This window comes from Electrophorus electricus, chromosome 6, assembly GCF_013358815.1.
Source record: "Electrophorus electricus isolate fEleEle1 chromosome 6, fEleEle1.pri, whole genome shotgun sequence".
In the NCBI taxonomy this organism is placed as follows: Eukaryota; Metazoa; Chordata; class Actinopteri; order Gymnotiformes; family Gymnotidae; genus Electrophorus; species Electrophorus electricus.
The window spans coordinates 4,976,255-4,993,172 of NC_049540.1; the positions used below are offsets into that span (position 1 = coordinate 4,976,255).

At 41.3% G+C, this 16,918-nt stretch overlaps 2 protein-coding genes across 2 annotated transcripts; both read left to right on the forward strand.

The window, feature by feature from the left end:
• The first annotated feature begins 5,324 nt into the window (after nucleotides 1-5,324).
• prkrip1 (PRKR interacting protein 1) lies at nucleotides 5,325-9,052 on the forward strand. The gene is made up of 6 exons (XM_027015866.2): nucleotides 5,325-5,487; nucleotides 5,650-5,728; nucleotides 5,967-6,067; nucleotides 6,252-6,337; nucleotides 7,376-7,440; nucleotides 7,571-9,052. The coding sequence occupies exons 1-6, from the start codon at nucleotides 5,362-5,364 to the stop codon at nucleotides 7,678-7,680; spliced, it is 567 nt and encodes a 188-aa protein (XP_026871667.1). The 5' UTR covers nucleotides 5,325-5,361; the 3' UTR covers nucleotides 7,681-9,052.
• Nucleotides 9,053-9,156: 104 nt separating this feature from the next.
• Nucleotides 9,157-13,533, forward strand: upk3b (uroplakin 3b). The gene is made up of 6 exons (XM_027015885.2): nucleotides 9,157-9,652; nucleotides 10,405-10,560; nucleotides 10,726-10,954; nucleotides 11,180-11,262; nucleotides 11,369-11,498; nucleotides 12,989-13,533. The coding sequence occupies exons 1-6, from the start codon at nucleotides 9,592-9,594 to the stop codon at nucleotides 13,206-13,208; spliced, it is 879 nt and encodes a 292-aa protein (XP_026871686.2). The 5' UTR covers nucleotides 9,157-9,591; the 3' UTR covers nucleotides 13,209-13,533.
• Nucleotides 13,534-16,918: the final 3,385 nt, after the last annotated feature.

Consider the following 16,918-nt stretch of genomic DNA (forward strand, 5'->3'; position numbering starts at 1 on the left):
TTTTTAATGAATAACAGTCACTGAATCCCTAGCAAGAATGGAAAGTGTTCTAGGTTTACTTTTCATCTTATTTAAGGATTCCTCACAATTAAGGATAATTTATAGTACAAGTTCTCTTATCTGGTTATGTAATGCTGGACATTGTATTATCAATGGCACATATTACTTACTTACACATGATGTCTGTTTTGGGTTTGACTATATAAACACTCCATAATTGGTCAATGCTATTTATATGCCAAAGTGCACAGTTTAACTCGAATACCACATGATAAAAACTAAAATTATCAAATGACTGTTATAATGTAAATGTTTTGGTAATCTGCAGACCTCAGTGAAAAATACTACAGTATTCAGAGCGGCCCCAGCCCAGTTTACGAAACAGACTGCAGCAGAGAGAAGCTCCGTTTGCCAAATAGTTTAACTGTCGGTGTGTTAAATTAAAGGCGATAATCTTGCTGCACTCCGGTCAGTTCCATTCTGCAAATGCCACTCTTTCAAGGAGCGTCATCCAAATGGGACACCCCTCGAAGACACTGTCAAAACCGTTCAATGTAACTCTATGCTATACACTAGACGGGGCGCGAAATCACGTACAGTCGATACTGGAGCTAGGCAATAATTACGATGCAATTTTGGCCATCCGCCCCTCTGTCTCGAGCTCTTGCCCGTGATAGTATCGAGGGCCACGTGGGGTCCGCTTTTACCGTTTCCTCGGCACGACTACCGTGAAGGTGACCTTAAACACGATAACCCGGTTGGCACCATACCCTCATCGATAGTTTTCCGTTCCACGTGTTTGGAATGGGTCAAGGCAAGCGGTGCTTGCTGAATTATGCAGGTATTTGGTGAGCTGGTGTGGTGTCGATCAGTATGTAAACTATGAAAGCAGGTGTGTCACGTCACCAGAGCGCACACGCTGTCCGATTTCCGTAACAGAAGCTCAATTAATTCATGTCGTAAGTGCAGTTTTCCATAGTAACAGTAACATACACGGAGTCCATGAAACATTAGCGGAGGAAGCTGACACGTCTTGCACAGAGAACCAGACATGCTGCAGTCATTTAACAATCAACTTATTACGACTGAAATTCCAAAAGTGTATTACAACTCACTTCTGGTCGTATGTGGTATGGTGGTCTATTAGGTGTCCCTTATGTTTCGCCCTCTGAGCATATAGTATATGAGGTATTCTGAGGTTTCCTGTTTGGGTTAAGCGTTTTAAAAATAAACAAAAGATAAGCACAAAATCCCCATCAAACATATAAGTCTACCCATCGAACACGCCGGCTCCGGTAGGCGACGACAGCATGCGGACACCATCTCCTTACTTCTGCTCGAGAAGTGGGGAAAGCAGCGTGCTGCGACAGTCGCTCCGGCGCGCTGGAGCAGAGCCAGGGCTCACCGCGCGCTTTGCATAACAAGAATGGCATTGTCGGCTCTTCCGCGAGGACCCTTCCAGAATGTCTAACAGCTCGCGCGCTCCCGGGGAAATTCGCCCTCGCTGGCCTGCGGTGCGTTTCAACAGTTTCGTCAGTAGCGTGGCAGAAAACTTTTGGTTAATAAGCAAACGCGAACATTGGATGCAAATGACCTCGCGGCTACTACACCACCACGTGCGGGCTTTTACTGGGACGTTTGGATCTCCATAGAGCTAAAACGACTGTAAGGGACTGAACTGAACGTAGAAGCGCCCTGACACAAACACTTGTGTTCAGAGAGACATGCTAAGTAAGCCGCAAGACAAACGCAAACTTACACCATCTGGTGCGCATTCCATAGCTGTTTCTTGCTAAATTCGTTTCTTTTCTGTTTCCGTAAGCGCAGACAAAATCAGCTTTTCTGTTATGCATCTACTTTTTTGTGGCGTTAGGGACCGTTAATACCAGACAGGATGTCATGTTTTCCACGTGATACAGTACCCTCGGGAGGACGAGGGCTGAAGACTCTCCCCTCCTCCACTTCGTGCTCAGGCTGTGGGGATTGGCCGACTGACCCCCTCCACCCCCACCCCCCCGCAAGGCTAATCTTGTACAGGATGAGCACAGCAGGCGACTGAGGCTTCTAGGTTTGAATGGTATTCATCGTTCCAGCACAGTTTTGGCACAGAAAATGACTCCGTGTCGCAACTCAGGCAACAGTACCCGGTCTGGTCAGTACCTGATCTGATCCAAATGGGCATGCTATTTTAATGAGCACAGGCTAGCTGGCCTTTTTTCCCCTAGAAAATCAAGGAGTGGGATTTCTTCTGTTTAAACAATTACACAAGCTACCAGCTACCTTTCCCTGTACACAGCCTAGCATAATTCGACTTTAAAATGTCTACTGCCTCTTAATACAAACTAAAGAGAGCATTCCCAATTAAATTCATCATTCAACATGTAATGTATAATGTGATTTATTAGATTTGTCTGAATTCCTTTAATCCATCTGCATAGAGTAACATCAGAAATAAGGGTTTTGTGTGCTGGTCACCACAGACAAGGAACCATGCAGAGATTGCCGTATGAATTCACCCCGGTCAAACAATAACCATTTTACCCAAAGAAAAAATGGCAGATACTAATAGAGTTTGTTGCCCGACTGGCCTGCCCTTGAGCTCCTTGGAGGCTGGCTCTAATTCCTGCTCTAATCCTGTGCCTACAAGCCTTGCTAGAACACCCTCTGCATTTGCAAAAGGCTGAAGACAGATGAGCTCTATTAAGGCGGATCGCTTCTCTCTTTGTCATGTCAGGGCCTTCGAGCAACGCACACACACGTCTGAGGTTTAATTAGAGCAGCAATATTCCAACTCAGTCCTTTCCACTGGCCGTTTTTGATGTCTGAAGAAAGGGCTGAGAGAGGATTATTATGTTTGTGACTGTTAGGTGGGGCTGTTTTGTTTCAGTGAAGAGTGGGAGGATGGAGGTGGTGCTGGAGGGTTTGGGTGGGGGTGGGGGGGGGCGGGGGTTAGGGGTGTTGGTCTTTCAAATGCAAGGGCAGTTGAAAGGCAGGGAATGGAGGTAGGAGAAAGATGTCCTGCTTGGCTCCCATTAGGTTTTCATCTTTTCGTCTTTGTCAAGGAAATGGCTGTGGTCTGCAGGATGAGGTAGGGAACTTGAGGTGTGGGTGTGTGGGTGTGTGTGTGTGTGTCTGAAAGGAGGCTAGGCAATCGATCTCAAACCCCTGGGGTCATATCAAATGCACGTATGTGGCTGCAACGCACGACTAGATCTGCTCCAGCTCCTGCTCCTCACCTCCTCTGTAGTCTGGCCCACACTTCAGCATGTTTTTCCCTCAGATCCTCTGAGTCATCGCAGAAAGCATCTTCTCTGCTAATGCCTTTCTGTTTCACCTGCTGTGCGAGTATTGTGTTACATAATATGGCGGTCCTCTGTGTACATCCCACCACTGTCACTTTGCAGGATGGAATCATCTGGACAAGCAATGAGTGCAGAGGTCACACAAAGGGACCTGCTTCAAGGAGGAGGCACCAAGGGAGGAACACAGAGAGCAGCCTCTGTTTATGTCCAAAATGCTACCACCTGTGAGCACATGCAATCTGAATGCGATGGTGACACACAAGCAGATGTGATTGTGTGAAAGCAGGGGCTGAGACACATGCACAGACGCTTGGAAAAGACTCCTGTCTTACCTTATACTGCATGTCTGGTGAGCATGTAGCGGCATGTATGATCTCACACACACGAAGGGCCTCCCGCCTGCACGCATTTCATGTGTGCATTGCTTACGCCTACGGGAGTCACAGTTGTGTTCCCAGTTGACTGTCTGTATTGTTAACACTGTATACAGGTCCAAAAATATCACTTTGATTCCTCATTTCCAATCAGTGCACATGCCCTGAGTGGCCATTCCACTTTCCATCACAAGAAGTCACAACACTAAATTAATTTTCATAAGTATTTCATAAGTATTTTGCACACATTTAAATAGGATGTGTGTGTGTGTGTGTGTGTGTGTGTGTGTGTGTGAGTGTGTGTGCCAAGTCAAGTCAAGTCAAGTCATCTTTACTGTAATCTCACACCACACACACAGCACACAGAAAGACAAAATAGCATGCATCCAAGATGGCAGGGTGAATTCAAGACAAACAGTAAAACAATCAGTGCAAAAAAATGGCAAAGTACAATAAAACCACAAAGTGCAATAGATCAGCTACAATTAATGTGACAACGAACTTGCATAATATATGTTAAAGCAAATATTAGCTATTGAGTACATCGTAACAATAGACTGTAATTGAGCAATAGATTGTAATGTAACATAAAGAAACCTGAGAGGTAGACAATATTAAAATAGGATAGAAATAGGGAGCAAGTCATAGTTTTGTGTGTGTGTGTGTGTGTGTGTGTGTGTGTGCGTGTTTATGTGTGTGTGTGTGTGTGTGTGTGTGTGTGTGTGTTTATATGTGAGCACCAGTCTAATCCAGTCCATGTAGCTTGAAAAGGTACACAAGGCAGTCATGTGTGTGTGTATTGTCATGGGAATATGAATGACTGTTCAGTGCAGGAGTGCTTTGTTCAGTGGATGGATACCTTTTCTATGTATTCTTGGGCAGGGCATTCATTGCATCATTATACAGCATTTTTATTCACTGTAGAGAGTTAAGTCAGGGAATGGTAGAAACCCACTTTAGGTTTCCCACATTAACGACTGACTGTGTGACAGGCATTTCAATACATGACATTTGTGTGTGGCAATCCTTTTTGTGTCTGCTGTTCAAAGACTAAGAAAGAAAATAAATATTAGCATCTGGGTAACAGCCTTTGGTTGGTTTCACATATGCAGAATGGATTACATCATTCATGTGGAATGTAAGGGTAAACATAAGACCTGGCATATCCAGGTGTGGCTGAGGTGTTGAATGATAAGTGTATGGCAACTCTGTACAGGAAAATACGTGCTGCTCATGTGTACAGACAAGCTTCCACCAAAAGGCAGACAATAATGTCAGTGTAAATTAAGTAAATAGCCTATAACTGTTATATAGAGTAATAGAGTAAATAGCCTAACTTTTAATTTTTTAATTTTTAATTTTTATTTATTTGTTTTATTTTTTATTGGGTGCAGTTATATACAAGTACAAATGAAAGATACTGGTGGACGTTTCACTGTGCAATCTCGGTTAACTTCTTGCTAATGCTATATAATGATAGTGAATATACTTTAGTTACAGTACTATAGGCCTAATTTTCAAAACTGCTGGTCTTGTACTTTGCCTCAAACAGGTGGGGCTCACAAGAAACCCCAAGATGGCACATAAATGACTGCGGAGCGCTGGCTGTACGATAGGTGGCACTATGCTCATAAAGATTACCTGAAACTGTATTTGCTCACCAGAAGAAGTGAGAAGGTGAAAAAATGGCGGTCCCTCAAGCAAATGCGAAAGCAGGAAAACCTCTTGGAAAAGAATCGCAGCCTTTGATAATCCCCAAAACACCTGCAGAGGAGCAGCGTCTCAAACTAGAGAGATTAATGCGCAACACAGTGAGTGTTTAGCGTGAAGCAGCCGAGTTAAGTTGAACTGTTCGGTGTTACCAGCTGCAGCCAGTCAGCAGTTCTAGCCAGCCTAACAAGCTACTTGTCCCAAGTTCTCAGCAATAAATGGTTTAACTATCGCTGTGTATCGATTCCTGTGCTGTTTTATAGGATAAACCTGCGCCCATACCCGAGCGACCGAAAGAATGGAATCCTCGCGCACCTCCCGAGTTTGTGCGGGATGTCATGGGTGAGTTCTTGTCTTCTGATTATTTATTCATTTAAATATTGTTATGCTTGTAAATTGACAAGAAACGCTGTGTTAAATATCGTGATGTGGCAAAATTTGAATTAATACAGAATCTGATGCGTCCAGGTCACTTAGGGGATCGGAAGGTTATAATGGCTGTTCCATAATATGAAGAGTCACTAGAAATAAATATTTATCTTTTAACCTTCTGATGTCAGTGAATACTGTTTCTTGCCAGGCTCTAGTGCTGGGGCTGGCAGCGGCGAGTTTCATGTGTACAGACACTTGAGACGACGTGAGTATCAAAGGCAAGACTTCCTGGATCGGATGTCAGAAAAGGTAACTGGGCTTAGAAAATAAAGACGCTGATGAGTTTGTTCAACTGTCATGCCTCAAACATTTGAGGAGAACTCTTGTCATAAAAATGTTTAATTACCACCTGAGTTCTTAAGTGCCAATATCAGCTCAGTATAGGTGAATCGTTAATATTTATACCTTTGAACCGAATAATTTTCTTCTTCAGCAAAAAATGGATGAAGACTATCTTGAGAAAGTAAAGGAGAACCAAAAAGCTGCAGATGAAAGGACAGCCAAACGCAGGAAGAAAAGGTAAAAACGTCCTTCTGGATGTGTACTTTCAGCTAGCCGTTGAGAGCCAAGTCTCTTGGCTTCCCTGAAAATAGGTACTGACATGGCCAAATGAACCTTCCCACTTAAAAAACAATATAAATAAACCCACAATCCCCTGTATTAAAAGCAGAAACTGACTAAAATATTTGGTCTCCACTTTAATATAGCACCATGTTGCTATTTCTTGTGCCCAAACTTTTTTTTTCTGATGCTTTCAGCTTATCTACTTAGCTTTGCAACATGCAAAAGTCTGAGGTTAAATATCATTTTTATTTGTTATGTATGTAACAATAAAAATGTCATTAAAATGGCTGCATTATAAAAGCGACACAAGTTGATAAACTATCAAGACAACGCTATTTAAGAGTGTAGTTTTTTTACATACGTTTTTTTTTAAAATATTTTTTAATTTGGTGTTGTGCTCCAACTGGGCCGAATATTTCTTGTCCAGCTTACTAAACCAGTTACAATCATTTAGTAATTTTGCATGGTTTGTTTTTATTTTTTGAATACCATTTGCTGTGCACCCATAAAACACCCCTTTCAAACACCTCAGCGCCGGCCCTTGCCTAAATCTGTGCTAACCACTGCCTGCACAGATTCAAGACATGAATTTACGTTTACCTTTATGGCATTTAGATGTTCTTATGTAAAGTGACTTAAAATTGCTTTGTCATCTACTCATAGAATGCATTTTCATTCAGACAGCAGCAAATGATGCATCTTGAAACTTTTTTTGAACCTCAAGCTTGGAAGTCAGCTTGGATCTGTCTTTAAATGTTCTTTACTGGCTTTTCTACCGTCTTTCTTGTTAATCTTGGGCCACTTTTCCTCTTGTGGAAAGAAAAAAGACCAAAATGCATATCAGAATAAATATTGCTTTATTTGTGTAAAATGCAAGGCTACCAATTCTTTGGGCCATGTCTGTATGTGGTGTGGGTGTATGTATGTAAGGAAAAAAATCAAAACAGCAGCTTGTTGGTTGAAGCATGCTTTGTGATTGGCTCCTTTCTTTAGAGAGAAGCTCAAACATAAGAAACTGATGGTCAAGCTAGCCAAAATGGAAAGCAAGAAACAAGCAGGTATGACCTCCTTTTGTTCTTTTTACCACTTCTCATTCCATTCCTGCTTATCTTTTTTTCCATGTGAGATATTTGGGTGTTGTTAACCCTGAAAGGACAGAAGGTAGTAAAATGTGCCCATGGTTCTCAGATTCAGATGAAGAGAAGGAATCGTCCTCCTCAGAGAGCGAGAAGGACTCAGCAGAGCGAGAAGGAGAGGACGACGCGGAGGTGCCCAGCTTTGTCATGGGGAAGAGGTGATGCACTGTTGGAAATGGGAACTCTCTAGGTGACATGACGGCCTCAATCCCAGTGCTGTTCCAAATTCAGAAAAGACTTTCAAATGGGTCCAGCATGGACTACAGGCTATTCCATGCTACGGAGACTAGAGCAGAAGAGAAGCTTGGCTAGTCTGTCCATATTCATTGAACACTGATATATTTTAGAAGCAAACATGGTAGTGGTTTTTGGCTTGTCAGCACTGATACTTGGATCTTGCTCATTTGTAAATATGCACGGCCAATTTACAAAACCTTTTGTCTAAGCATGGTGTGCATAATAAAGTTGTTTGTTTTTTTTTTTTGTTTTTTTGTTTAAAAAAATCTTTTTTTTTTTTTTTAACAAAAACCCCCCCAGAAAAAGTCCAACTTTAATTTCTATGTTTTGTTAATAGATATGGTATACATTTCAGTAACATTTTCCTATAATTGTACTTTTAATTTTTATTTTGTCTAGCACATTACATTATTTTTGTCTAGCACATTACATGTGGGTGTGTGAGATTTCGTGCAAGGTCAAGTAATGTGCTAGGAACTTGGGCTTTATTTATACTTCGGCGTAATGAATTAGTGACAAAATACAAGAGAGTTTCAGGCGTTTGAATCCCCAGGTTGAAAAGTGCAGTGAATTGCAGAATTCTAAATGTTTTGAGATAGACATCACGCTGCTGCCAGAAAAGCACTGCGGTAATGGCTATTGACTGTCGGTTAGTGTCCTGTGTACAGACGCTGAGTGACTGACCATTACTTACTTTGTCCTGAGCATAACTTGTATTACCAGCTCGTTAAGCTTTTGTTCCAGCCCAATCTATTTTCGTGTCTCAAATGTCAGTTTGGCTGAAAGAGTTACTTATTTTATGTAAATCTGAGTCATCAAAAATGCCTGCTTCGTGTCTAAGCAGGCCCCGGTCGAGCTGGTTTTCGCCCCTCCCAATTAAAATGCAGTACTACCGAATAATAATAATGATGATAATTTTAAAATATATATATTAGTCCATTTACCTGCTGATTTGGCAGTTAAACTAGAAGAGGGGACACAGCTAATGAATTAAAAGGACAGGACGCCGCTTCTATAGACAGTACGTTTGCACTGGTTTGGACTGTGCCCTGGGGACGTTTTTCTTGTTCATACAACAGTGCTTTGCTCGTGATCTGAATGGAAGCGCTGGCGTTTTGTGTTTACATTTAAATTCCTTGTTTTGTTTTAAATGGCGCACAACAAATAATTTATAAGTGCCGACTTTTCATTAATCATGGATCTCGCTGTAGACTACAGGGTCATCAGAGTCAGTGCAAAAGTTCTCCCTTTTAAAGGTTTTGTTGAATTAAACATGCTCTGCGTCGTGCTTCCTCTACCAGACTATAAGTGTCCATTTGTTGTAAGCTACGGCTGACATGTTATTAACAGACTATTTCCCACTGTCATACCACAGGAAGCAGTGAGCGGACAGCGGCATTCGTTTACCCCGTGTCGTCTTCTTTACTGATGTATTTTCCACTCTAATGTCAGATAATATCGTTCACAAGCTCGGCAACCAGTTCTGCTTTGAGTATGTAGAAAATTAGTCTTCGTCGTTGGGAGTTAAGGCGTAATGACCGTAAATGACAGAAGGTGAAAAAGTAGCCCTACGTATGGCACAATAGCCTGCCCGCTGGCCCAGCCTTTGATTTGTCAGTGGATTGTCATTTAGTTAAGCGCACCTCCCGGTCCCCGTCGGGACTAACTAGGCAGACACACGCAGGTTGGTATCCACTCCCTTCAGCCGTTATGCACCGCCATAAAGGGAGGGATGTTTATCAGGGACAATTTTAAGTGGCGAAACCGGCCATAGTTGAATATACACAGCGTTTTATTAGCAAGAAACAGATTCCGCTCTTACTACTTGATTCCAAAATGAAATCCTACATAGTGTTCTGTTTGATATGTATGCTGCCTAAAAGTATTTCTGCACAAGGTAAGTATATTTCTATTCTTAATTCATTATTTAGAATCCACATTAATTAGTACCTTTATAAATGAAATATCATTAGTCATAGTCATCCTGTATTGGTCCAGTGACTGTTTTCAGTTTTTTCAGAATACTGGACTAGAAAAGTTATAACGCCAATCAGTGGGGGTCATCATAACAGGTGCTCTAACAGGGAAGAAGTTTGTGAGCAGTTAATGTGACTAGATAATATCGTGCTGTCATCTTTTCGTATTTAATTTATTTTCACACCTGTTTAAGTACTGTAGGGAAATTTAAGATTTAGTCTGGCAAAACGCCAGGTAATTTAGTGTTCTCTTTGTCACGAAATGTTCGTGACATCGTTTTATACCGTAGATTTTCATTTTTTGTAAAAAAAAAAAAAAAAAAAAAAAAAAAGGACACCTGTTATGTCAACGCAGTACAACAGCTGAAATCGTGAGCTGACAATGCCAATATTGCGCCTAACTATAAAATAGCGAGCAATATGACCAACGCACTCAGACTTCCACGAGTAGAAGTTGTTGCATTTTTACGCTTAGAAACAAGACTAAACATGAAGGTTAACACAACGGTGTATCCGCAGTAGTCTGGTTCATATCAAAACAGCGGTACCTTTCCCACTGTAGGCCCTAAATTCAACTTATTGTATTTAACAATTGTATTTTCTTTAACGAGCAATATGGTGACAATAATGAAGTCTTAACCGTCTGGTTAACCATGTTCATTTCATCCAACAGTTGCATGCACGCCAACTACTGCGCCAGGGTCGGTAGCCAACGTTACGTCCAACTCTGTAATACTACAGCTCCCAAACTGTTGCTTTAATAATATCACAGGTGTGACTTGTAACCCGAACACATGTCAGATATGGCTGGTGGCTTCACTGGATACAGGTGAATTTTTAATCTCTAATGAAATTATATAACTGACAAAAATGTAATAACCATGCAGTTCTAAATAAATAAAATACATTAGTGCTATGTTAACCAAGTTAGATTTCTGACCGAAATATCAGAATATCCATTCAACCATTCCATAATAGTATTTTTCTTCATCAGCGGCAGGCACTTTCGATGCGGATCAATCCAATCCGGGCTTTCTCAGCCTCTCCCCGTACCCATCGGCTTTTCTTAACAACAGTTCTAAGAATTACTTTCTGACCTCTGCTGGCTTGCTGAGTGCTTTGCCATGCCCCTCCTCTACTAAGAACAACTTCAAAGTCGGAAAAGATGGCCAGTGTTCCACCGCCAACTGCAATGGAGTATTACCTGTGGGGGCAGTCACCAGGTAGACTATCATATAGCAGATTGATTTCTGTTTGGTTTCTTTTATCTTTTGAAATACGCACTGAATAAAATCGTTCTGAGCTAAATACTTTACAGTTCTCTAATTCAAGATAGGCTGAATGCCATGTGGGCTTGTTAACATTTATTTTGTCTCCGTTCTGTGTAAATGGGTATGTTTGCTTGCCATACTACTTACACTTACAGTGATCTGTTTTGGGCCTGGCAGATTCAAGTATCTTCTTGTTGATGCAGCTAACACAAAACTTCTGGCAGAGACACAGTGGTCTGACAGCATTGCTCTCTACACCCGTAAGATGTGCCACAATATGCTATTGATTCCATTGTCTGACAAAACCAATTAAATGAGCTTTGGCAAAACTCCAGCTCACCACCTCTATCGTCTCTGTTCTTTCAGCGAAAACCCCTGGAACCGGTGATGGATTTGCAGGAAGATCAGGTGCTATGGTCGTCATCACAGCAATTCTGTCTACTGCCATAGGTCTTCTTTTGTTGCTCTTGCTGATTGGCTGCCTGTTAGTAACCTGGTAAGTGATTTAACTACAGCTGAATTATATATGTACCCAAGGAAAGTTTTTGAATGTTACTCATAAAGATTTATTCATATACACACTACCTTGCATAGGTAGCTTAAACATTTGCTACAAATGTTTTAATTAGACCCAATTTGCAGGAGTTCGCATTTCAATAACACCATCTATGTTTCATTCAAAATAAGTAATGTAATTTTCAATGAGAATTGCCCTATTTGCAAGCAAGATTGGATTATAAAAATCTGATCATTTTACCATGTATAAATGTGCTTCAAATAAGCCTTTTTAAATAAAAGGGCTTCAATGAATATGCAAAAGACAGGAAAAGGAAAATTTTGGTGTTAAGAAACAGTTTTGCAAAAATCTAATTTGCATAATTATTTTATTAGCAAATGCTGGATTGATATCCAAATTATGCCTCTTTAGTTTTGTACTGGAGCTATAAAACTGATGTAGTTAACAAGTAAAGGAATTCAAGTCAAATACATCTTTATTGTTATCACAGCCATGTACAGTGTGCAGTACTTAGTAAGATGAAATAATGATTTTTCTGGACGCAAGGTGCAAGATATATGCATATCTGTCTGCACTGTCTGTGGCATACATTACATAAAATGTGCAATTGAAATAGTATAAAATAAAAATAACATGACAAATCGGGGCAGCAAATTTTAAATTAAGTGTAAGATATAAAGTGGCTATTGCATTAATGGTTGTAGACCTGAGAAGAATGAAATTCGAAATTTAAAAGTAACGGTGCAGTACTGTGTGAGAATCAGGAGACACACGAGCGTCTTAGTGCTGTTTATAGTCAGTTCCCAGAACACACATGGTGTTGAAGAGTCTGACAGGCAGGGGGTAGAAGCCGTTGCCCCTTCTGGCAGTCCTCGAGCGGATGCTACAGAACCTTCTGTTGGATAGCAGATGGGCAAATAGACTGTGGGAGGAGTGAGAGAGATGATCGTCAGTGCTGCACACCCTTGGTGGCTGTGTGAGTTGATGTTCTTCACAAGTGGTAGAGGTGATCAGAGATGTTGCGATTTTTAAACCAGACAGTGATGCAGCTGGTTAAGAAGCTCTCTGTGGTGGCTCTGTGGAATGCGGTGAGGATGGGTGTGGAGATGTCTGCTGTCCTGAGGCACTCTAGATGCTAATTAGCATCCTGCAAACTTCATGCTAAAAACATTTATACACATGGCTCAAACCATAAGTTCTTAAGTCAGCTCAAATAGACGTGCTCATGTGATTTCTGACACTGTATGACGTACTGTTACCTATAAAAATGGACAAAAATACATTGCATAGCTAAAAAGGGCAATACTACCCAGAAATAACTTGACAACATAATTTTGTCCATTTGTATAGTACACTGTCATACTACATTTGGGCTAAGATGACAATTGTTTTCATTTTTTGCCAAACTGTTCCTTTACTGTTTGGGTTCTCTTATGGCCTCAACGTTGCAACTCTTTTCTCCTCCCCAGCTCTAGCGGGAAGACCAAAGAACAGATCAGCACATTCAGGGAATCATTCCGTATCCCTCGCTATGACACGCACAACCTGAAAAACCCTTCCCCATATGACAACCTCGCTTACGAGAGAGACACTAAGTACGCCACAGACGCCACCTTGCCTAAGACGGCAGCAATGACCGTAGTGGTTGTTCCAAGCGATGCAGATAACATCAAGATGCAGAACATATAATACGTGGGTACTTAAAGGGGCAGTTTGATCCAAAAACACTGGTGTGGGTACCTACAAATGGAAATTAGCAAGGTGTGGGTGTCCCAGTGGCGTTTTGATGAAACAACGCCTTTAACACAGTCAGAGGACTCCTGGTAAGCACAGTAACTCCTTTTATTATAGCATAACCAAGTAAAGAATGGTGTATTGGGGCATATTAACAGAGGGGGGCTTGGGACATGGTGGAATAAGGAAATGGTGTACATGCTAGTAAATGGAAATATACTTTACTGGAGCTGCAGACCTCAAAATTAAAATCAACAAATAAATAAATAATGCTGTGCATTTTGTTTCCTTCACGTGTACATACAAAACCAGTTAAATCATGTACAACATTAATTACATACAAAACCAACCATAGCTCAATGGACTATGCATGATATATATCTCAGTATTGCTGGTGAGTATAAATGTCAAATTTAAATAAAGATTAACTAACAATAAATTATATACTCCACTCATTTTAGCTTTATTCACGAAATGGAACAAGTGAATTGTTCACCAGAGGCCATGGGTACTGAAGGTACTATAATTAATGTGTAATGAACTTTAATATTCACTAGGTGGGGCTATTTGATAGTCTTACACTTGTCTTTGGTTGAAGCGTTTCAATGTGTGTGTGTGTGTAGCAAGCAAGATACTAGTTCTGTTTTATATTGCTCTTATTTCCTTGCTCTTGCACTTACTGGAGGGATTCAGCTCAATAGTGTGTGTTTGCTGATTAGCTGAGGAAAGCTACCCTCACTTTTTAGTCCAGCTCTTTTGCGTTAAAGAGGAACCTGTGTGGAGAGAACTCTCACTGGTGCCTACCAGCATGACTATAAAACAGCATTCATAAAAAAGCATCGCTGTAATGGTGGGCCATACTTGAACGGCGTCTCCTGGGAGTGGACGGCGGGAGGTGGTCTACCTCATTCAATTACCATTTTGTTAACTGTTCAATCTGTGAGGCTCTGTTGAGAGCCAAGGGAGTTGGCACCTCGCCATCTGTAGTGAAGCAGGCTGTTTCAGAAAGAAAGCTGGGCCTCAGTGGCCAGTGGGTAGGCACAAGGTAGCAATTTCTAATGAACTGCCTGGGGAGTGTTCAAAAATAGTGTCATTCTTAAAGCACAGTGTTGGCTGAAAACAAAATCTATAAACTATAGAATTGTTATTATAAATTTCTGAAAGGAATACATTGTACCTTGACACACTTTAATTAGGGTAGTCTTATTTATCGAAGTAGGTGGCTTCTTGAGTAACTATAGAGCATTTGGACATAGAAGATCAGAAAAGTTTTCAAGAAACTTGTGTTTATGGGAAAAAAGGCAATGAACTGAAATTGTTTGTTGAACAGATCCAAGCAGACAGCTGGGTAAAAGCACACAGAATGGCCATCACTAATGCACGCACACACACACACACACACACATACACACACACACACAATCTCACCACACTGACCTACATTTTAGAGCAGAGAGAATGTTTTTTGCAATTTTATCATCACATAATTGCATATAAAAGCAACACAGAAAACAGGAATGGGAAATGAGATATTGCATTACATATATAGGGTATATGCAGAGGATATACACATACAAACACACACACACACCGTCTTTCCAGGATTGGAGCATTCCTGTATGAAACATAAACACATAAACCCAGAGTGCAGCACAAAATCAGGTGAACTGAAGTTTCAGTGTGAATCCACATTAGAATGGGAAAATCGAGGCACGGTCATCAGTGCCAGAGTAGCCAGGGACAGTATTTCAAAAACAGCCAACCTGGTGGGGTTTTCTCATGCAGTGGTGTCGAGAGTATACTGACAGTATATTGAAAGTATACTGAGAATATACTGAGACTTTACTGGTGGAGTCAGAGTAGGATGTCAAGGATCATGCTTTTAAACAGGCGGTGTGCAGTCAAGCAAACTACAGCCAAATACAGCAATGGTGCTCCAACTAAAGTGTCTGAATGCACAACTCATCGTTTCTTACCATGGATGGGCGATAAGAGCAAACGACCAGTCTGAATGCCATTGCTATCTAAGGGAAACCAAAAGGCAAGACTCCAGTTGGCAAAGGAGCACAAAATCTGGATCACTGAGCAGTGGAAAAACATCACCTGGTCAGATGAATCCAGATTTCTGTTGCATCGAGAGGAGGGTGCAACTTGACACAAGCATCATAAATCGATGAGCCCTTCATGTCAGCTTCATCCCTTCATGGCAGCTGTTTATCCTTTTGCAAAGTAACTCTTTCAGTAAATCAACACACCATGCCATAAGAGTCGTGCAGTCATGGATTGGTTCCAAGAACATGACAGAGAGATTTCCTTGCTTCCCTGGCCTTCAACAGTGCCCAGATCTTAATCCTATAGAACATCTCTGGGACAAGATAGAATGGACTAATTTGAGCATGCCAATCCTTCATCTAATCTGCAACAAGTGTGAGAAGATATCCTTTTCACATGGGCCAAGATTCCTGCAGAATGACTTCAACACCTAGTGGAATCTACACCATGATGAAACTGCTGTGGTTCTGAAAGCCTAAGGAGGACCAACATGCTATTACATGGATGTCTCTAATAAAGTGGCCGTTCAGTGTATTGCATTAGCAGCACTAACAGTTCTAACACTAACAGAGACCCAGGAAGAACAATAAGGAAGAACAATTAGGAACTGATACCTTGCATGTCAAGAAACCCACACAGAAACACATCTTCCCATTAACTTGATACGTTAATTAATTTGATTTAAAGATATTCTCTGTGACCTTCACAGTTGATTTACCATACAACTGGAGGGTTTGAGAGTTCGAATACACACAATGCAACTGCTAAATTCCCGAGGATCTCAGGGCAAAAGCTTTGAAGTAATTCGCCATGCTGATGTGAAAATGCAACATTTCCCAGGATCAGAGGTCCATCTTGATCTTTCAGTCTTTCCCACCTGACCTGGTAGATCAGTGAGTCATAGAATGTACACATAGGATTCCATACTGGCTACTCTGGTGACCATGCTATAGGTAGAAACTATTAGCTGTATTCCTGTGCCAGTGAGTCACCCAAACCCACACACACACAACCTCCTCCTTAGGATTACTCATTCTCATGAAAAGAACCGCTTAATTTAAAGCCAATCCACCAAGGAGTGCCTAACCCCTGCTATTCTTCCTATCTGCAAAAAAAGGTTTTGTATAGCAGAAAAAAGGCTCGAGTGCCGCAGGATGGTTGGTCAATCTGAAGTTTCATATAGCTTTTAGGTCCTCCTTGAAAACGGCCCAGTCAGTGGTGCAATACTTGTCTGGCGTCCTTGGAAAACCCTTGCGTTGTCACCTGCGTTGTGGTGATGGAGGCAACCCTCTTGAGAAACTTCAGTCCCTTGGAGATTGGCTCTAAATCAGCTCTTCAGGGCACCTCCATTATAATAGCAACGCATTCTTCTGCAATTCTTTCAGCCTTTGCTTCATCTTTTCCGTACCTCCAAAACCAAACATGACAATATTTGCTTCCAACAGATGACTTGCCCCCCATTTTCTGGTATGCGACACCAAGTTCAGTTCAGTGTTTGCCAACTGCCTTATCTGGCTTTGTGGCCATATGGCTGTATCGATAAGGCTTTTGTATCAGGAAAAGCTTTTGTTTGCGTTTAAAACATTTCCCTATTTTTCAAGCTCTAGCTCTGG